Raw genomic sequence first — 22,861 nt, 5'->3', positions numbered from 1 at the left:
TGTGGGCAGACAACAGACCATAAAGTATTGTCCAGTGCAAAATGCCAAACAACAGATTCCAGCAGCAGCTAAAAAAAAAACTAACTACCTGAAATGAAAATCCTTATAACAGGTGAGATGACAAGCAGCAGTATAAGCAGGAAACCTTATTTTTTGTGGCCACTTGCAAAACAGTGTGATGTTAATGCAAGAAAGTAGAACTGACAATGAAAAGTAAACTATTTTCCAGATCCAGAAAAGCTAAAACAGCTATAGATGATGGAAAGAAAAACACTGAGTGGGGTTTTTTTTTAACTATTGTTTTTACTACTTGGGTGAGAGAGGGCTCTGACAAACCAGTGCGCTGCAACACACAATATACTTAAACCACAAAAATTCAAAACCAAGAAAACCACAGACAAGTGCACTCCCAAGGTGGACCCCAGTATTTCAGTGTGTTTCTCATGTCCCACATGCAGCTCACCCGCTGCGCCCTCTCCAGCTGGGAAGAGAAATTGTGGGTCACAGCTGTTATCCAGCATTTCCCGAGTAGTTAACTGCACTGTCCAAGTGGCATTACTTCTTCTTAAGAGCTCTCTTTCCTTCCCCCTTCTTTGGTTTTTCCTTTCCACGGAGCTTTTTCAATCGCCTCATCTCCTCCTTGAAGTCCTGATGCTCATCCCTAGATAAGGGAGAGAAGAAAAAGAAGTTTACTCTACTTCTTGGAATACCTAGATGTGAAAGGTTCTTTGAACTGTATAATAATGAAAAAAAAACTCAAAACTTTTTTTACCGCTGAAGTTGAAACTCACTGCAATGTATTCAATGATACTGCTAGCAGTAATTCTGGATTGAAAGAACTTTCAATCTGTACTTTCAGAATTAACAAGGTTGCCCTTTTCAACAACAAATGGTATATGCACATATATATATACACATATATTATTTCCATTGCATTTATTGATTGACTATATTTAAATGAGCAGTAAAATATAAAAATCAGCAAAAGATATGAATGAGAATTTCTCTCTCCTCCTCTAGCTCAGCAGTCCAGCAACAGCACGTTGTGTTTCTGTGCTAGATTCTAAGCTCAGGTCATTAGCTTCTAAGAAAACAGGGGCATGCTGAGCGGTAGTTACAGTACGTGACACCGCTCTGAGGTGACTTCAAGAATGAGTTTTGGAGAAAGCCTCAGCTACTGCTAGAATCTTAATAGGAAGATAAAACAGGAAGGAGGACAAAGAAGCTGGCAGAGATAATGAATCCTCAGTAATGTTCTAATAAATTCTATTTAATCTCCGTTGCTGTATTTTTCAGTGTGAAGGTTGTTTTTCAAAACTCACAACTGTATCTTAAGTGGCCTAAGACTGATGCACTGTTATATTTTAAGCATGACTTCTCTGAAAAAGAAACAAAAAGCTTGCAAGTTATTATCAGGCCCTATTAGTCTATGACTCTTCATTACATACTTCTGACCAGCAAATCCGATCCTCAACCAGCTCTCTTTATACAGAAGAGCTAGAAAAGGAACTCGACATTAGAAGGGAAGGAGTAAAGAACACTGTTGTGTCACTGGGGCTTTCTCTGTCAACAAACAGCTGTTCTAGAAAGTGTTTGCATGCCTACCTGAACCAAGAGCATCCTAGATGCAATCCTTGATGAGTAGCATTGTGACATTGTCAATAGAAATGAATCTATTTTGACTTCGCAGCGTTAGCAGCCTCACTTCAAAGGGATTTCTTTAGTGCTACCTGACTGAAGTCGGAGAACTGCATTTGACTCCTGCCGATGTTCTTCAGCAGTGCAGTTTTTCCTAGTTGAGACTCTGGATATTCATTTAGAAATTCAACAACTGGTTTGGACGAAGCTGGAACTAACAAGGCTATTTAAACTATGTTTGAATTTAATTTAACTTTATTTATTTTAAAGTATAAAAAGCCCCTCCAGCCTAACACAGACTTTCCTTCTCATCTGATTTTCACTTATTAGCTGTTGAATGATTGAGGAATATATGGTAAGACTGTCTTAGTGCAATTTTCATCTTAAGGTAACATCACCTTTCTGAAGCACATTTGTTTGCCATATTCAGAACAACACACACGTCTCCTGTCTATGGGAAAGCACCCTTCCCTTCTTTTCCCAAAGCCAAAGCAAGAACTATTTCTTAAATAACTGGCTGCCCATAATTACACCTAAAGTGTTCCCCACAAGAAGTTCTAATTATGGTAGAAGTTACTTAGACAGTAGTCCCTTATTTTACACACCTTGCCCTCAGTGCAACAATCAAGTGCACATTTCCATACACACCATATCCTGAACTAAACCTTTTCCTATGTTCCTTCCTCTTCTCCTTGAGGAAAAAAACCGCAAACCTGTAACAAACCTCACACCCACCCATTTCCCATCTCCAGTTCTGCTCCCACCCCATAAGCATGGAGATTACCTGTAGAGACCAAAGTAACGGAGTCTCTTCATGAGGGCATAGTAGGTGTTGTGAGGAGGATACCAGTTGTAGACCTCTTTCCGCTTGGCCAAAGGTTGCTCACTGAATAACTTCACTACCTTCATAGATTTTGAGTCAGTTGGCCTGACAACTTCTCCAAATATCTGAGCACTCAGCCGGGCCATTCGAAGTGCGTAACTGGATACACTGGACATCTCCCAAGGAAGAGTGGGTACACATGGACAGACGGACCTTCCTGGAAAAGGAAACACAGAAGAGCCACAACAGTAAGATGACCGAGTATTGCAAGCTGTTCCAAAATAAAGGCAACCAAAATGACTCATTGTACACTGATAGTGCGTTTGAAGTCATGCATTCCTTGCAATAATCAGTCTAATTCTTAATACGTGATCCCACATATAAAGAATGTGTCTACGCCAAATTCAGCAACAATCAGCAGCCTAACAAGGACACTACAGACAGCAATACAGACTATCAAGGTACCTACACTGAACCACCGCTTGCCCTGGCTAGTTTATTATCAGGTCCTACTCAGCTTGCTTAAGGCTCCCTTTAAATTGCAGTCACAGGAACAATTACAGTGTGACCTCTGCCAAAAGTGGTGCCCACACTGTGATGCCCCAAATGTCGAGGAAGCAACCATGAAGTTTCTCTCATGAAAATTTCTCACTCTATTCAAAACATTGTACGAACATTGTTGCTGTCCATCATTTCAGCAAAAATGGCTGATTAACTGTCACAATAAATAAAATACATCTTGTTTCCCTATTTGAACCATACAGAACTTTCCCATGTCAACTCCCTTCTCTTGACTATTTTCACCAGCTTTTTCTCCGTTCTCTTTTCAGTCTCTCCTGGTACCCGTTCTTCTTAAGAGAGGAAAGAAATATTTTTCCCATGCTTGTTTCTTTTTTTTCCTAAGAAAATCCCACATCTGCCACTTCCCATTCTCTTTCAGCCACCTCCCACCAAAAGACACCTCTGCAAGAAAAATGCTCTGAGCGCAAAGCTATTGTTATTATGCCACCGGAGACAATATCTACACTCTTTTAAAGAGGTACCGAGAAGGGTTTTCTCTCAGCTTTCCTACCCCTCCTTATTTTTTCTCTTCTTTGTGTTTTCACTCTTTCTTTGCAGTAATAGACAAGAATAGAGTCCCATAATCCTGTGTTTGAAGCTGTATGTTGCAGGTACTGTGCCTTTTCAAATAAGTGATGATATACTTCCCCAGAAAAATTAACCAGGGTTTCTTCAAGTGCACTACACTCATGTTAAAAGTTTAAATTTCCCATTTTAAGAATTATTGCACAGCTCATTCCAGAAGATGAGCACAAAAAATTGGAAGAGCCTGGAGCAGGAACAAAAGTAATCGCAGGACAGGGTCAGGTGTCTTTTAGGATGATAATAGGGACCTTCTTGTTTCATAACATACATCTTAAGTGTTCATAAGCTCATTTACATATATCTGCCCACTGGAGGACCTGATATACAATTGTCTACTTAGACTCCTAGAAAGAAAGCAGGAAAACAGTGAAGAATGAAAATAACACAAGTAATCTGCACCAAAGAGCAGAAAGAATAGGCTAGGGCAGCAGACCTTGTCTGAGAAGACAAAAGCTCTTAAATCATCACAGGGCAACACTTTGACTTCAGCATCTATTAGATGGGGGAATGATCACTAAGTCTTGCTACATCATCCACTTCAGAACAGCCAGCACTAATTCCTACATCCAGAGATAAAGCAACAAATTGTCCCCCAAACACTTCATCACATCATCATTCTGAAAATGCTACCAGACTCAACTGAAACACAAAGCTTCCTTAATCTCTTCCAACTGCAGCCTTAAAATGGAAATACCTTTAGCTCCTAGATGATGCAAACCACTGGTCTGAGCTTCCTGCTTTTCACTTCAGAATTGCTAAAGGAAGCCAAGGCAGGAGACTCTCCATTAATTCTTGCCAGTCTAAGAACATCTGAGATAAGAACGGCCAGGGCTACAAACTCCGAAGTTTCGAGCCTATTTTAAGGCAACCTCTGATACCATGAGATGCTACCAGAACAGTTTTGTTCTACTCACTTGAAGCAATGATATTTTCAGGATTACTTCCTGCTAATTAACACCCAAACCAAAGGCAAAACCATCATGCAGTGCTACCTCTTCATCCGCTCCCTGCTCCTTACTGCTACTCAAAACCTTGCTTTCCCATCTTACACTGAGCTTTTTCTTCCTGATCCCCTAGCCTGTCTCTGACTGCTTCCTTCTTCTTCATCACATTCCAGGAGAACTTTCTGTTTCCAAAACTATGTTTGATTTTCCCATGAGCACACAGGGGAGGGAAAGCAGTGTGGTCTGGACAAGCACAGGCCTCCAGTGAGCCCCAGAGTCATAGAAAAGTTTGTGTTGGAAGGGACCTTAAAGATCATCCAGTTCCAAACCCCCTGCCATGGGCACATATCCCACGGGACTAGACTGCCCAAGGCCCCATCCAACCCGGCCTTGAACACCTGCAGGGATGGGGCAGCCACAGCTTCCCTGGGCAACCTGTGCCAGTGCCTCACCGCCCTCAGAGTGAAGAAATTTCTCCTTATGTCTAGTCTAAATCTGTCCCTCTCCAATTTTCACCCATTGCCTCTAGTCCTATCACCACAAGCCTTTGTAAACAGCCCCTCCCCAGCTTTCCTGCAGCCCCTTCAGGTGCTGGGAGGTCGCTATAAGATCTCCTCGGAGCCTTCTCTTCTCCAAGCTGAACAACCCCAACTCTCTCAGCCTGTCCTCACGTGGAAGGTGCTCCAGCCCCCTGATCATCTTTGTAGCCCCCTCTGGACCCGTTCCAACAGCTCCACATCCTTCTTACGTTGATGATTCCAGAACTGGACACAATACTCCAGACGAGGTCTCACAAGAGAGGAGTACAGGAGCAGAATCACTTCTCTCGACCTGCTGGCCACGCTGCTTTAGATGCGGCCCAGGATACGATTGGAATCACAGAATCACCGAGTTTGGAAAACACCCCTATGCTCATCCAGCCCGACCCCGCGCCCACCAAACCACGTTCCCAGCCGCGTTTCACGAACAGCTCCAGGGACGGCGCCCCCTCCTCTCCCCGGCGTAGCCTCTTCCAGCGCTTCACCGCTCCTTCCCTAAAGACATTTTCCCCTCCATCCAATCTAAACCTCCCCTGGCGCAGATGGAGGCCATTTCCCGAGCCTTCCGGGGGGGGGGGGGGGCAGCGTGCATTTCCCGCCCCGAACCCCGAGGTGCGGGGGTGCCCAGAACCAGCCCTATTCCCATTCCCATTCCCATTCCCGAAGCAGCTCCCGATCGCTCCCCGCCCCCCCCCCGCCCCTCACCCCCCCACAGCCCGGGCTGACCCTGCGCGGCGTGTGCGGGGCCGGCGCGTGCGTGACGCCGGGGGCGGAGCGGGGCGGGGCGGGGGGAGAAGAGAGGGAGGAGGAGGAGGAGGAAGGAGGCACCTGCCGGCCGCCGCCCCGCCCACGAGGTGGAGTCATCGAATCATCGAGTCATCGGATCGATTATGGAATCGCTGGGTTGGAAAAGACGCTTGAGATCATCGACTGAAGCCCGACCTGTCCGCCTGCGGCACAACAACCCTGTGCAGTGCTATAGACTAGGGGAAGTCCGGCTGGAAAGCTGCCTGGAGGAGAAGGACCTGGGGGTGTTGGTTGACAGACAACTGAAGATGAGCCAGCAGTGTGCCCAGGTGGCCGAGAAGGCCAATGGCATCTTGGCTTGGATCAGAAATGGCATGACCAGCAGGTCCAGGGAGGTTATTCTCCCTCTGTACTCGGCACTGGTGAGACCGCTCCTCGAATCCTGTGTTCAGTTCTGGGCCCCTCACCACAAGAAGGATGTTGAGGCTCTGGAGCGAGTCCAGAGAAGAGCAACAAAGCTGGTGAAGGGGCTGGAGAACAGGCCTTATGAGGAACGGCTGAGAGAGCTGGGGTTGTTTAGCCTGGAGAAGAGGAGGCTGAGGGGAGACCTCATTGCTCTCTACAACTACCTGAAAGGATGCAAACATCTGAGTTAATGACAACAGGAAAGCTGGGGATAGGCTCTTAATCAGGGAGTGCAGAGATAGGACGAGGAGTAACAGTTCTAAGCTGAAAGAGGGGAGATTTAGATGAGATATTAGGAAGATATTTTTTTCCTGTGAGGGTTGTGAGGCACAGGTTGTCCAGAGAAGTCATAGATATTCCATCCCTGAAGGTGTTCAAGGCCAGGTTGGATCAGGCTTTGTGCAACCTGATCCAGTGGAAGGTTCATGCCCCATGGCAAGTGGGGTTGAAAATGGATGATCTTTAGGGTTACTTCCAACCTAAACCATTCCATCTTTCTATGATTCTATGAGTCTAATTAAGGGATTATGTTTATAAGCGAAACTTATAACACCATTGTAGAATGAACATTTGTCTGGCTTGATCTCTTTTCTAGAAGAGTTTATACTGACTGGCATTAAACACATTGTTATTCCTTAGTCCTTACTTGATTAGTTTTCTTTCACCTTTTCTATGCATTCCCAGGGCCTAATCAGCCCCGTGGCCTAGGTGTGCTGGTCATCTCTCTTGCCCGTCTGGAACATAGGTATGATCTTCTGTAATTTGCCTGATTTTTCAAGATTCATTAAACTTAACAATCCTGAAATTTCTTTTGCCAGTTCTTTGAAGACAGTTATGCCAAAGTTTCCTATACATCTTAATATTAAAATATTTGTTCTAGCAGATGTTACTCATCTTCATTACTCACTAAAGTACTAAAAAGTGCTTTTATTTTTTTACTAGCTAATAAAGTGCTTCTTCCTTAATCCTTCTAAGGAGGGAAGAGAAGTTTTTACCATTTCTACCACTTCTGCACTGTTTTACCATATCTGCCATAGACATTGGCATTGTTGCACTCCCTGTTCTACAGTTTGTAGTATATCACTTGTGCGTTTCCTGTAGTCTTAATTTTTTTATGTACTCCAGAACTTTTCCCTGTGATTTTTTGTCTTTCCATGTTGTTCTGTACCACACTTGTAACTTCTGAGTGTTTCCTTCACCCTGCTGCTGAGAGAGAATTGGCTTTCAGCCAAAACAGGCCATTTTGCTAATTATGCAGTCGTGATTTTTAGACTATGGAGTTAGATCATAATAATTCTCATTTACATTTCTGTCTCTATTTTTTCTCTCCTCTTGATGGAGATACTCTTTCTGAAGTGTCTCTCTGTGTGTAGGAAAGTATTTCCCTGTCTGAAGATGTCCTTTTTCACTTATTATAATAAAATTGTGATTGCTGGTTCATGAGCAACCACTACTTTCTTGTCCGAGAATTAAATTGTTTAAACATAAGGAGTTCCAGAATACTTATTCCATGTAGACCTGAATAACTTCTGTCGTGGAAAATAAGTTTTAGAAACTCTAATGAGACATGGCTGCTGGCTATCTGGGGCTCATACAGCTCCAAGTTCATCACACTTTTCGTGCACTGGAGGAATAAGTAGTCACATTCTCTGTAGCCATTCAATTCCATTCCACCTGTCCTCAATCGGTTAATTTGGACAAGTTACTGTATCTGCATCTCTAAAAGAATGATAGTGTTTAATATGTATGGTTGCCTTCTGATATCTTCAAATGTCTTTGTTTGAAAGGATTGTGGCAAAATATTTTAATATTCCAACTCGGTAAATCACTGTGCCTGTTTCAATAATTAAGTTAGTTGGATCTCATTTCTACTCATCAATGAAAATATCCAGTTCTTCCTGCATATTACCCAAACTCAGAGAAGTGTCCTGTAGACCGTTGAAAAACATCTTCCCGTTTTCCTCAAACTATTGCTTTACCTAGAACTGGACCAAATAGTGTGGTTCTGGTTCTAATTCTCTTTTCCAGCAACGTTATCAGCCTGGTGTCTGATTCTCTAAAGTTACTCTGCTGAGTTTCAGAACAGAGAAATTTAGCAGATTGAGCTGATATGATAATTATGACTGTTCCTGATCAGGGCAGTAAGCAAACTGACTTTCATAATTAACACATCATAGCTCTGGATCACTAGGAAGGCATCGCAATCCAAAGATTTTCTCTTCAGAGACTGAGTGTTGTTGCCTGCATGTTGCAGGCATAGAACTGTGTAACTATGCATGTGAAGCGCTCCAGCTTGTGTATTTTTTTGGTGTGATGGAAGCACACATCTATGAACAGGTCTACATTAGTTAATTTCTGCCTTTTTTTCCTTTAAAATCAGTTCTTTCTCCTGCCAGCCATGCAATAACACACAAATATTATTACATCTGAGGTCAGGAATAAAGAAAAATGTGCACTCAAAAGAGTGTATTTTTGTGGCTATATCACTGTTATTTCAGTGGTTATGAGGAGCAATGCTTGCAAAGCACCCAGCCAGGGTTAACATGTTAGCCTGTAGGGCAGCATACAGGCACTCAGAAAGAAACATCAAAGTCATAACAGTCAACAAAGTGGCAACTCAACACATCTGCAAATTTTTAGAGGTGGAGCACAGTCTGTTTTGCAACCCGTGTAGCCATAAATGGACCTCATCTGAGGGACTGCATGTCTCCCTAGATTCTGAGGGAGAGTTTAAACTTGCTAAGTGATGTTTTTCACCGTGGAGGACGTTGTCCAAATCACTTTCCCTGCCCATCATGAGAATTGGTTTGACAGGCTAGTCACCTTTCTGTCTGCCTAGCAGTGCTGTAACAAGCATCCCTGGGAACAATTACTATCAGTGGTATATGGGTTGCTGCTCTCCTGATTTAGTTGCTGTTGCTTAACATTTAGGTTGAAGGCTGAACGGCTTCCCAGGCGCTTTATTATTGTGCCTTGTTTAATTTCCTTGCTTAATTATTTAGTTGTCACTGTGGGGAGGCAACAGGAATGGAAAACATTTATGTCCCACTCCTTCATCCCTCAGCTTCCTGCTAGTGCAGAGTGATGATGGGGTGATTTTGGAGATGTGGTGCAAAAGAGCTGAACCACCAGTTCCTGAAGCTGGTGATATCTAGACTGTTATGCAAGCCACCTGCCTAATCATACCAATGCAATATTATTTATGTGGTGTGGTAAGTGTGTGTAAAGTCTTTGGACACATAGAACGAATGTCCCCACTCTGTGGTTTTCACAGTCCAAATTAGACTTGACTTGCTAAGGGAGGATAATAATAGGGAATGGAAGGAAGCAGCAGAGGCTGACAACAGGAACGGGCTTGTGATGAGCTGAATGGATGTGTTGTTAGATCCTCCTGAGTTTTTTTTTCTGTAAATAGAACAAAGTGTTTGGGCTTGTCAACAATTATTTAGAAGAAAATCAGTGGCAGGTGTGTGAGAAAAAGGTAAAACCCTAGAAAGGAGTTAAAGGAGAGTGAGTTGATGTGGGGCTTAGTGACAACATGGGCATTCTCTGCATGGGGCTGTTGTGAAGGAAAGAAATGAAGGGAGTAAAGAAACATCCACGGAGCGCACACAGAACAGCAAAAAAAAGGGGAAGAGATACTCATGAAAAAGTATAGGCAAGACCTCTTTACAAAGACTTGGCAGTAATTTGATCTGGACTTATTTTAATTGATCAGTAGTGATCCTGAAATACTTACCTGCTTAATTCCTCTTGTGTATGTACTTTAGTTATAATTGAATGTTGAATATCCTTAAGGTGGATTTGCTAGAAAAAGCAACAGCTGAGCCATTGGGAGCTTGTCCTGAGAATGCAAAGGTATACACAGAAAACAAAAAAAGATCAGGATGCCAGTTTGCTCATTGACGCTTATTTATTGACATTCAAGAGTAAAGAAGCATCTGAACTTGTTTCATTTGATCTTGGAAATAAGGCATTTGAGTAGTTCCTGTATGGCACAGTAATCAACTTCACTCCTAAGTTTATACTTAATGCTATCATCTTATGCTGTAAGATGATCTGTAACATTTTCTTGTTATAAATATTGGCATGAGGGAACAAAATCATCTTCATCTGAATCAACCAGAAGGACCCTCTGAGTGTTTGGTGAAAGCTGCATTGGCTACAAATGTGCTTAGAATACATTTGTTATTCATTTTTTATGTCAACATGATTAATTGGTGAACTTCAGTTGTATTTTGTTGTGCAGTGATTCACGTTGGGCCATGGAGACATGTAGCAGGGCAAATCCCCCTGGAGAGAATGTGTTGTGTTAGGAGACTGACAGACTTTGGGTGGGCATTTGAAGAATATTTTGACTTTAAAATAACTCATCAAACTAATGCCACAGAGTGATATTTGCAGAGATGCAGCTATTAGATACTGCTGCTCCAGCTATCTAACACGGGAAACACTTGAGAGGGAGATGCAGCATAAGAGGAAAAACAGAAATTATTTTTCAAAGCCAGTTGGCATCTTGAGCTTAATGCTTTCCCAGAGAGCCAAGCTGTCGAGGAAGCCTTCTCTCCTCCTGGGGAAAGAGAGCAAGTGCTCTTCCGCTCTCTTGCGATGCCCTGGGACTTATGCCTGAAATGGTATTGACATTTCTCCAGATCTGTCGTACATCCATTTTTAATGGCACAGGAACTGTCCAGCATAGCAGGGGTTGCATGAAGCTGAACAGGCAAGTGAGAGGAGGACGCTGTAGATCTCCACATGTCCACATGCATGTCATTTAGACTGACTAATTTATAGTTCAACAATATGTCAGAACAAATGATCAGTGATTTAAATGAAGTACTTAAGGCTGAAGAGAAGGAATATTTCTTAGTGGTTAGATCAAGGGACTGGGAATGAGAATTGTTGAATCTATTTTTTTTTTTTCTGTAGCTCTGTTACTAGCTGACTGGATGACCTTAAGCAAGTTAATTAACCTATCTGCCATTTCATCCTTCTGTAAACTGGGGATAATAATATCTGCTTCAGAAATGGGTTATGAAGAATAATTGATTCTTAGAAAATGCTTCAGCTTCCCCTAGTGAAAAACATACTACAGAATTGGAGTATTATTGTTACTTTAGCAACAACATGCACATAAAACTTTTGAAGGCAACAGTCACAAGGACATATCTTTCTTGGTTGGAACAAAGTATTGCAGGGAGGAGGAAAAAAAGGAAAAATGCTAAAATGATGGAATCAGCTGAAAAAAGAAGAAATAATATAGACTTCTGGTTCACTGCTGATAAAAGCTTTTGTAGTTTCTCTTCCATCACTCTTTGCAGAACTCATCTGGAAGGACATCTACCGAGGCTTTCAAATGGGGTCAAAACAGCTGTCCATCTCTAACTCTGTTTGACCAAGTGTTAAAAACAAAGAGTGAATAAAAATGTTCCAGAAATAAAATTTTCAGGAAGACATCAATCTCTTATACAGAAAATCTAAGGAGATTGGTTGGTTCTGTTTGAGTTCACAATTCTGTTTCTGCATACTGAACTCCTGTCAAGTGCTGTCTTAGATGTAGTCCTCTTGGGTTTGTGAGCTGTTGGCTCCCCTGTGTTTCAGCAGACTTTGATATTTTAGGCCCCTGTTGACCTCTGTGATGCATTCCAGTGGAGGTTTTTCTCCAGGTTTTCCTGGCTTTAGGGTATCTTGACCAATGTTGACCACAGGATACATCAGTAGGTCTTGGGAACACTCTAGATATTCACTCTCTGACTGCCTCTATTTGCAAGTTTGCTGGTTTTCCAACATCCAGCTGGACTCCCAGGTAGTCAGTAGAGTAGCACTCTTTGTAGACCTAAACATCATTTATCAGTCTTGCCCTCTTCTGTAGTCTTTTGGATGCAAAGCCATGGAAACTGCTAATTCTTTGGTTTTAGTTTACAGTGCTTCGCTTCAGTCCTGGTGGGTAACACAAAGATGTAATGTACTCGGGGTAGCACCAGGATACACGCAGAGACCTTGTACAGCACTAGGAACCAGCACTGCTCTTTGCTTCAGCATTTGTCTGTCTTGAGAAACATTATCAATCTTGCATGCATTTCCCAGCCTCAGTTTCTTCAGCCTGCAGGAAGATTTGTGGGGTGTTCAAGATCTTTGTTCTTGCAGCTTGTGCTTCTCTTTCTAGCTGCAAACGTGGTTTTTTTTTTTTTTTTAACTGATTCTCTCTGACCTTGCCAGTACCCAGGCTGAATGAGCCCTGCTCCCACATGTGCTCTCTGGGCATCTGTTCCCTTTTTAATGTGAAAAATTGCTTCTTCAGAGCCTGTGGCTGCAAGTCCCACATTTCCTCTTTTCCATTTTTGTCCTTGGGAAATTTTGTTCCTTAGTCTGTTTCTCTGGAAGCAATTAAAAGAATTAGCTTCTTGCAGTCCAGTCTCTTTAACATATCTGTTGGGCAGTCGGTATATGGTCCTTAAGGTTTAGTACTCTCCGTTGTTACTTATTTGGTGGGTACTTGAGGCCTTTACAGGAAAGGTGAATAAATGCACTTCTTCCATGGCACAGCAGTTCTCACTGGAACAACTTCAGAGTATGAGTTGTAAAGACCATGTTGTAGATGACTGAATAACCCAAATAATGGTAAAAAGTGTATAAAACCCCTCATTTTTTCCCTGCTGTGGTGGGTAATCTGCACAAACTTCTCTCCAGAGGCTTTAAGACCTTCTATTGACAGTTGCTTGCCTTAAGTGGTTGAAGCTCAGCTCTGCTCTGTGACTGGCCCTGTTGTATTCAGTGCTAACACAGTATTCAAAGCAGGGCTGAGTTTGTTGTCATGGTCTCAGAGATGTCCTCCTGATGAGCTGTTCTTGCACTGAGCTTCCTGGAAGTGCTGGAGATGTCTTGAGTGCTCTTCTTCCATCAATTAAGCAGACGAGCAGCGAACTGCTTCTGGGCTTCAGAATCAAACTGTGTCCAGTCTGGGTGTCGTGGGCCCTGTCTGCCTTAGTAATGGGTCAATTCTGCTCTGAATAGGATTTCTGAAAATGGCAGCAAGGGGCTGTGCTTGCAGAACTAAACCTTGCATGAAGTCTTCACAATTGTAGCTGCTACTGCCAGCATTCAAGTCACTGGCAAAGGGTCAACCACTGTGTGGGGTCTCCAAACATAAATCCTTTTGAATACAGGACTGCAGAGATCACTCTGGCCCTAAATCAGATATGTGGGTAGAAAAGTGACATGTTGTAACTACAGAGTTTGCATCCTTTCACTGCACTGTAGGCATCTACATTATTGCTGTAAAGCACTTTGAGATGCCCAGCTTTGGAAAGGTGCTCTACAAGAGAGACATCAAGCTGTAGGTTTCTGTAAATGCTTTATTTTGTGTATAAGGTTTAGTGTTATAATATATTGGATTGCAATTTCCGATGAAAAATAACAATGGCCTGTGAAACTAACTGCCGTTGTGATTTCAACTCAGTGTTGACAGAAGAATAGTCTTTAAGGAGCTGCTGCCATCTCTTAGAAAACAAGCACTGGTAGCAGCAATTCTGCTGAAATGTATAGATTCCCCCCCCCCCCCCCCCCTTTCCTTTATTCTTTGTTAAAACTAGGAAAACAATGGCAATTGCATGGAAACTAGGTCTTCTTGCTTAGGCATTCATCTCTTCCTGCTGCATGTTTGACACCTGGAACTCTAATCCTTTCCTTGTGATCTAATCACCTCCTCAACAACCAGTTGTAATATCACAGTGCAAAAGTTTCATGTGGGGAAATGCGCTGCACAAATGGATGGGCTCTGAAGAACCAAACACTTTATTTTGATTCGAATATTGTTGATGGTAAAAAATGAGGAGAAGTAAATTCAAAACTGTTGAAGATAGCTGCATACTTATGCTAAATAGAGAGTTTATCATCATATATGTCAGCTGCTTTCACAGAGAGACACAATGTATATATATATACACACACACACTTTTTTTTTCTTTTTTTGATTTTAAATGAATCTACTCTACTAGGACTTCACAGCCAAATGAAATACATGAAGATTGAGGTCTTACTTCTGAGTCATGTTCCAAAATTGAGTGTTTGTAGAGAGTATAGCTTTTCTAAGCAGGTGCTGTTTTTGTTTTTTCTTATTGGTTGTCTTCCCAGTCCCTTCTGGGATGATTTCTTACGGTCTATGAATTCTGATTTTTAAATCACTCTTGTTCTTCTTTTGTGACTAAAAGAAGCAACAAATTGAATTGGCAGCTGGGAGCCAATCACAGATGTGATAAATTCATTACCAAAGACTGTGCTACTGGTCTACAAAGACTGCGGCTCTATCTTTTGGTGGATTAGTTCACAAAACACTGCGGACTGATAGAACCCATGTCCAGAAATCTCTCTGGGAATGAACAATGTGTTCTGAAATCTGTCAGAAGCTCAGGGAATGTTGTGCAGTCTAACTTGGTACATCAAGGAAATTAACAGTACTACAGATGTACCTTCATGTAAGACTGCCTAGATGAGCTAAATATTGATGCACTACAGCAAAATCAGAATTATTCAGGCTTTAATGTATTGAAGATCAATGTGTGAGTTGTAGCTTTAAGAACAGAAGTCCCTTCTTACAAAATATGCTTATTATTGGCAGCCAGAAGTCTGAGGTTTTTATCCGAGTCAGTACTCTTTGGCCCTCATATCTCATCTCTGCCATCCTGGATTCTTCTTGCTATTTCTATAGAAGTCACAATATCTATGAATTTTAATGAGAAGTAATATCTCCTGTTTTCAGCTGAGCCCAGTAATGGTGATGTTGGAGAGCCATCTTCCCTTTGCAGCTGGCTTTAGGCAGCAAGTAACCTTGCTATATAACTCCCGCATTCAGAGCAATGTCACCTTCATCACTGCAGCAGTGAATGGGTTTTTCCTGCAGCAAGACTTAGGGTAGGAGGCTGGGCTTAAAATGTATCCAGAAGGTAAACTGGGGGAAGACCAAGAGACCTTTTGTGAAACCGTCATCCTCTTAGCAAGGCAGTTGTGAAAATATGTCTGTGGGAGAAAGTTCGTATGAAACCTAGTCCAACTCCGAGCTGAAGCAGGCGTGAAATATGAAGACGTTGACTACCAAGTTGGCAAGACAGTAAGCAGGAGATGTTAGCAGAGTGACTGCTGTGATTGCAGAGTACACCAGGGTGAAGCTCAACCTCAGCTTGTGAAAACAAAGGCTAAGATGTGTTTTCTGTTGTAAGAAGATGAATTTGAAAGAACTCCGAGGACTAAAGACTGCATGTGTGCTTTGGCTGACTTATCTCCTAGCCCAGCAGAACTCCCTCTATCAACAGAGACATGTGTGCAACTTAGGCATTTTCTTTTACTTAGATCTTTTCTTGATGCCTCTCTGTCATTGGAAGCCCTTGAGTGTTTACTCAGGACTCAATAGAGACAGGGACAAGGCATTCCTGAGTCACTGTAGTGCTCAGCTGTAAACGTGGTACGTGTTAAATGTAGCGTGATCTACATTTAGATCCTACCACCTGGTTGAAAAAGCTAAAACTCATGGCAACACCTTTAAAGGTGGAGCAATAGCTTCCAAGTTATTCTGCATTTTACCACAGTGCCCATGAACACTCAGTCTGTGTGGAGGTGGTGCAGGGATAATGTCTTCAGCTGACTAAGTTTGCCTACCAGGCCTTTTTTTTCAGTTAACTTACAGCTTTGCTTAACTGCTAAACAGCTCTTTGGGCTGACATTTTCCATATATGATGTCTGCGTTGAGCAGTTTGGGGGAAAGTTTAATTGTAGTTTACTTTTAAAAAGTTCATCCTTGTTTTGCCTAAGCTTAAAATTATTCCTGGCGATGCTCTGATGCAAAGTTATCCTGCATAGTCAGCTGTGTCCACACTGTAGCCTTAGGTTGTTCAGAGTGATGTGGTTTTGACAGTTGACAGCTAAATAATAAAATGTAAGTTTTCACAGGAGGAAGCAGTTTTAGTGGAAAGCCCCTGGTGATTTTTTTGGGTTTTGTCTTTGAAAAAACCAAATCATATTATGGTTCTTTTTAGTTGGGTACTGTCTTTTACCTGTCTCTGTGTAAGGCAATTTAGTGTTGTCCATTCCCTCAGCTTTATTGAAAAAGATGATATAGCACTGCTCACCTACATATCTTTCTGCCCAGCAATTCATTTTGCTTCCTCCGAAAATAAATCTGTTGTTTTGATGCTACACTCCATTCCACTCCTGACCCCCTGATTAATTCTGTCTCAGCTCATGCGTGCTTCTCCTGTTCATCATAACTTCAGGTCACTAAATCAAGACTTTTAGAAAGCACCAGAATAAAAACTGTCCATGAATTGCCATTCACTCGTGTCTTGAGTTCATGAAGTAAGATGCATAACTCTCTACACAAACTCTGTTTCCATTCATGGTGGATGACGGATGAAGTAGCACTTTGCAGTTCTGAGATGGTGGCTGTTTGGTAGAGAGTTTGGGGGCTGTGTAGTGAGCGTAGAAGAGGAAGACACCTGGGGAAAAAATACGGTCACACAGCTAAGGCAATTGAATTGAAATTGAAAACTGAATTTTATTTTGCCCCTTGTGACAATCGCTATTATGAAACTGGGTGACTCAAATAATTCATCTCAGCTACTCTCTATGTGGTCCCCATTTTCTGTGGACCCAGTGTCAATCACCCATGCACTAATTTGTAGAGATACTGCACACTGTGTCTAGAGCCAAGGTGACTTCGAGCTGCTGTCTGAGTAAGAAAAGTGCTAAGCACTTTGAAAGTTCTGGTTCTAAGCTTCTTTAATTGAGCACCCAAAATACACTGACATGTTTGAAAATATTGGCTTTTATCTCTGTTCCTCAGCAGGGAGCTGTGAAGATAAATTCATTGATGTTTGTAAAAAAACCCAACAATCCTCAAACACTACAATGAGAACACCACTATAGAAAAGCCCATGAGGAAATTAATCATTCTGTATTGAATGCAAGATCTGGATGCTCTGCAGTAAATAGTACATGCACACATTGGATGATAAGGAAAGGAGAAAATTTGAATAGTGTTCATTAAGTGAGCAACATCCATCCTTCGTGCTGAAAAAAGCAGGAGACCCATGGAAATAAAAAACATGTAATTAAAGATTGTATCACAATGTGTTATGCATAAGGGGTGAATTAATGTTGCATGGGTGATCTTAAATTTGGCATCCATTCACTTGCTTGATTTTGCAATCCAAATATTTTGTTGGTTTTTTTTTTAGAGAGATAGCAAAACAAATCCCTTTTTGGAGTTGGCAGGAGTGAGGGCAGAAGATGTCCTTCTAGGTGCTTGTGTGTGCAGCTAAATACGAGCATGTGCACAGCTAAACATCACTGTGTACATGGTTGTCTGCCTAATCTCCATGTGTGTGAGTGTGTGTATGGCTAGTTCATGATTATCCAGCTGGATGGTGTTTCCCTCTGGAAATGTCTTTCTCTATTAAAAAAAAAATAATAGAAAGAACATTAAAATTGGCTTAGATGCCTGGGTTTTATATGACAAACTTTTACATCACATTTTGCAGTCCAGATCTTCCTCTGCTTAGTTCTGAGTCAGCTGAACACCCCAAAATCTGCTTGACTCCTGGTTCAGGTTGTTGTGGGAGTTATTGTAAGGTGCTTCTATGCGATAGACAGCATCTTTTACGTCTGTGTTAGTCAAAGACTTGGCATGCTGAGGATTTACCCACACCAGTATCCAAGGTGCATTGGAACGATAAAAAATATTAGTAGATATAATTTGTTATATCTGTGTTTGGTTTGATTACTGTCTTGTGTTTGAAATCCTGTAATTAGAGGAGCGAACTGCCTCCAGGGCCAGTGCTACTCCAAGTAATGCAACATAAGCGTGAGTTCCTTTGGTTTCAATAGGTGGTTCATTAGAAAGAACGAAAGCTGGAGCCCATGTAAATTAACTATCACCTCTTGGGAAACGCAGATCACAAAAAGACAAGGGAAACAGTGAGGATCATCTCTCCCTGTTGAATAAACTGAGTTACGGACACAGATCTCTAGAAATGGGAAAAGCGTTTACTTGCTCAATCCCCTCCCCCACTAGATGGCACTGAACTCTTTTTCTTTAAAAGGAAAAAAAAAAAAAGACGAGGAGGAAGAAGAATATGGTGGAGGTCATTTTGATGTTAAAAAAAACCGAAGAAAAGCAAATTGCAATTGGTTGTGCATTAACCCTGCCCTTCTCCCCTTCTAACCCAGCACCCCGACTGTGTGCACCTTGGTACAGGCACTCTCTTTGCTTTTGTGTCGGAAGCTTTCTTGGAAGCCAGTGGGCGATGGTAGATGGAGGATGCTAAGGAAAGCGGAAACAATCCAGGGAGGGGATGGAGATTGACCCTATCTGTAAGATAACATCCGTGGTGAGGTATAGCAGGCAGCGCATAGGGCTTGTCACAAGGGATTGGCTCTAAACAGACTCGCCGGGCTCCGCTTCTGTGTCCCATACCTTCAGACATTTTTCCCGGGCACCCATGTGCTTTAGCTTTCCCTCTGGATCACTGAAATTGTAACCTGCAGAAAGGAAAGCCTCAGCTTTCAATCCTTTACTAAAACTGCATTTTCGCTCCCTGATTCGTTAAAGACCAATGAATTACCTGCCTTTGCCAAGATGCCCTTAATTCACTGTAGGGAGCGGTTTCCACATAGCGTGCCAGGGTACACATGGAGTTTTTTTTAAATGCCTTTCTCCCAGCTTACATTCATCTGTAGATCGACAAGGATTGGGTTTTTTTTTTATCCCCTGTGGTGAGGCGGGGGTGGGATGGGAGGAAGAGAATTTAATAATGATCTGTTTGTGCTGAAAAGAGGCTGTCTATAATAATCCGGGGAAGAGACTGAGGAAAGATTCTTAATGCTTGCAGCAAGCAAGATCCTGCCCCTCCTGAAAAGAAGGGGATAATGATTATGAGGGAGAGAAATGTTTAATCTAAGAGTTAAACTGGAGCTCATCTGAAATCCAGCACTTTCTTCTACATTTATATATTTAAGGTGACTTGCAGGAGGATGCAGACTGCCATCTGATAAAGCTACAAATGCAAGCAAGGATAAAAAAAAGCATAGAAACTGACACTGAAATGCCTTTTCAGAGAGAAAGATAAAACCTGGAACTGCATGATGACTTTTGGCTTTCAAAGCCATGTTCAAGAATGACAAGAGGGAGCAGGCCTGGCTTATCCAGGTGCAAAAGTCCCCCCTGTCCCAAACTCTCCTACTGCCTTGGAGTGTGACAGAAAAACCTGGCACTGGGACCTGCCTGGGTCCAACCAAATCTTGGCTCTTTGGACTGTAATCCTTATGTTTGACTGGAAAAGAAATGTAAGTATTATTACGTGATATGATTTTCCTGTCCCCTAATGTATCTTTGGCCAATATAATGAGAAAAACAGCTCTAGGAGCTGGATCTTCCATTTTGCCCTTACTCCTAGTCTTTCAGTTCTGTCTAAACTGGGAGTTTAGACAGCAAACAGTTCTGTTTTCCAGTTCAGTCTAAATAGAGAATAAATGTAGCAGATCCTCATGCTTAAATGTCAAATCCATCAATTCTATCAGCTGAAACCCATGCTTGGTAGAATTAGGCTCGTTCCCTGTTCTCATCCTCCAGCTTTGGACTCGATGCTAAAAATTGTCAAAGAAATCCAGGTGCACTCTCATCTCTGTGTGGATGCAATACGAGAAACCTGTTTGCCATCTTCTTATAGAAGCCAACAGCTTTTTGACCACAAACCTCTACATTTTATCCCCAAACAGATAACAGATATGGCTGCTCCAAGCCCACTGTAAAATGTAGTTCTTTTTATGGATTGACATTTGGTAGCTTGAAGAATCCAGTTATAGAAGAGGATCCACCTGTGCTTAACTGTTTCTATAAAACCTTAAAATTTTACCTTTATTTTGAACAACAGAGGGAAGTCACTGCTAAAAATTTTTAAGCCAGGGCCTTGTTTCAATCAAACAACTAACTTTATCTGGAGCTTTCCAGATACAGTTAATATTCACAGTATAACAGCGAAATTCTGCAAGAGAGCTGTTTCAGCAGATGTGGATGATCGCAATGTCTGTCGTTTGGATGACTGACTTTCCTTTGCGAGTTTCATAATCATGCAACGGGGTTAGGCAATACAGTACTTCTCAAACTGAAAATGGTCTATTGGGAGAGATGCTATATTTAGCCATAGCTAAAAATCCCAGCTGACTTGGTGTTATGACCCCATATTTTCCCTTCTTTGGGTTGTTACACCTGGGGCCTGGTTTTGTCAGGTAAAATGAAAGGAGACAGCTTGACTATTTTGATGCTACAATTCAGTTTGAGGCCAAAATCTGGTAGGTTCCAGCCGTGTGTTTTTTTTCTGATGCAGCTATATTCCACAAGAAAATCCAGGTATATATTTCTGATACTTGAAGAGCTACTACGTCCCCCTCTCTGCACTGGAGCAACTTCATTTTCTGTGGTTAAAAGGCTTCAAAATACCTGTACTCCTGTCTTGGGGTCAAGGGCTATCAACAATCCAGGAGGTCCAATAAAGGCTGGTGTGCTTATTTTCTATTCAGATGACAGCTTGGGCTTCAGGGGCTGAAAGCTGGTGGGATCCAGCATGGATGCAGATTTTTGCGGCACTTGTCCGTGGAGAGGCATCAGGCAGTGGACTTTTTGGTGCAGTAGGAGTGACTGCATTGTTTGCTATTCATGGTGTGGAGTCGCTGGTGTGTGGGTGCCAAATATTGGATGGGGCCAACTAGGTCCCTCTGCCAGCTCCAGGATGCTGTGCTACTCCCAGAACAGGATGTGCCAGGATCCAGAGCTTTCTGATGCAAGGGGAATGACTGTGATTATTTCCTGCTTAAACAGTACAATTCAGTCTGGAGGCCTCAGTTTTCTGGATGACACAGAATCCAAGTCTTGAATCCATTTTTTTCATTCAAGCTCATGCTTTGTGGTATGTAGTAGGTTGGGATTTTTTTGGTGCAGTAAGAAATGGCTCTGGTTGTCTTGGATTTGGTTGACACAATGTAAATGCTTGTGACCAAGAATGAGCAGGATCCAGTTAAATCCAGGTTTTATGTTTTCCCCCGTTAAGAAAGTCAGGCTTCGACATTTCCTGCCTGGGAAGTGGTGCAGTTTATCTTTAAGGAGGCTAGAGAAATAAGAAATGAGTCTCACGTTGCATGGGTGACATCACTGGCTTTTGGCTCAGCGCTCTGTATTCTCTGTCTGTTGGCTTTAGCCAAGGCTGCAGGGCTCGGTGTTTGAACAAGGAAAGATTCCCAGGTGTACAGAAGATTGGATTCACTCTTATTTGGGTTAAAAACGTTGCAATGAGATTTCTAAAGCTCGGGGACTCCAACTCGCCTTCTGTTGCACTTGATCTCTACAAGATGGGTGAGTTATTCCCATTGGAGAGAAAGGGAGTGGAAATCTAAGGAGGAAAAAAAAAATATGTCTGAACATATAACTGCCGATACTGAGGATACGACTCGCATGAAGCTGCCGAGCTAAAAAATCTCAGCTCCGACGTGGAGATAAGGCCATATGGCAGAGAAATTACGCAGACCGAAAGCTGTTGACAACAGTTAGGGGGCTGCTTTCCTCTCCCCGCGTAAGGTGTGCGGCTTCCCCTCCCCTCCCCTCCCTCCTCCTCCTCCTCCTCCCGGGTTTGTTTTGGTTCGCTTTCTGCCCCCGACCTCCCCCCCGGTCCCTCAGCATCCTCCGCTCCAGCCGCATCCCTGCCTGCATCTCGCAGATGCCGCCGCGTTAGGGGTGCGGAGCGCAGCGCGTCCCAGCGCCCCGGGGCGGGGGGACGCGGAGGCTCCGCGGGCGCCGGGGCGGGCGGAGCGATGCTGGGGCCGGGCACCGGGGGGCCCAGCAGCGTCCTTCGGCTGCCGGGGGTGAGCGGCGACGCTTGGCAGAGAGAAGCCGGGAGGGTTCCCAGAGCCGAGGTGCCGGCGGCCGCCGGCCCGGCGTGCTGAGCCCGGGGAGGCTGCGCCGGAGCCGCGGCTCGGAGACGGAGACAGACCGCTCCCCGCTCTCGCTCCCTCCCTCTCCGACCCCGCTTTACACCCGAGGCCGGCGCCGACCGCCCGGACGAGGATGCTCTGGCTGAGCCGCTGACAAAGAAAAGGCGAGTCACCCGTTCCCGAAGCCGGGATAACTGAACTTTCCCGTCCGGCGATGCTGCTGCGGTGAGCCGGCTGCTCGGAAAGGCGTCTCCTCCGGATTTCTGACCTGGCCGGGTTGAAAGAGCCCGATGGACTGATCCAACAGCCGTAGCTTTGGGGTCTCGTCCCGGGGGACACGTCCCTCCAGCCCCGGTCACTTGGGGCGGGGAGCGGAGCGGCTCTGTCCGGGGGGGGGGTTCGCTCCCGTTCCAGGGGGAGGCCGCCCCTCGCCAGGTCTCCCCAGCAGAGGAGAGGAGGCAGATGAGACTCCAGGACTGCCTCCAAGGCAGAACTTTGTCGCGCTCTCAGCATCCCTCCGCAGCCTCGGACTTGGGGATGTTGGTGGCCCAGTGACACCTGGCAGCCGCTCCGCGGGTCTCACGCTC

The 22,861-nt window shown here is 43.5% G+C and overlaps 1 protein-coding gene across 1 annotated transcript; it reads right to left on the bottom strand.

Moving 5' to 3' along the window:
- Nucleotides 1-283: 283 nt before the first annotated feature.
- Nucleotides 284-5,869, bottom strand: MRPS33 (mitochondrial ribosomal protein S33). The gene is made up of 3 exons (XM_069858773.1): nucleotides 5,817-5,869; nucleotides 2,423-2,678; nucleotides 284-661 (listed from the first exon to the last, which is right to left on the bottom strand). The coding sequence occupies exons 2-3, from the start codon at nucleotides 2,635-2,637 to the stop codon at nucleotides 556-558; spliced, it is 321 nt and encodes a 106-aa protein (XP_069714874.1). The 5' UTR covers nucleotides 2,638-2,678; nucleotides 5,817-5,869; the 3' UTR covers nucleotides 284-555.
- Nucleotides 5,870-22,861: the final 16,992 nt, after the last annotated feature.

Source organism: Phaenicophaeus curvirostris, chromosome 1, assembly GCF_032191515.1.
Source record: "Phaenicophaeus curvirostris isolate KB17595 chromosome 1, BPBGC_Pcur_1.0, whole genome shotgun sequence".
Classification (NCBI taxonomy): Eukaryota; Metazoa; Chordata; class Aves; order Cuculiformes; family Cuculidae; genus Phaenicophaeus; species Phaenicophaeus curvirostris.
Note: the sequence above shows the minus strand (reverse complement) of the source record. Positions and strands in the feature narration are given on the sequence as shown.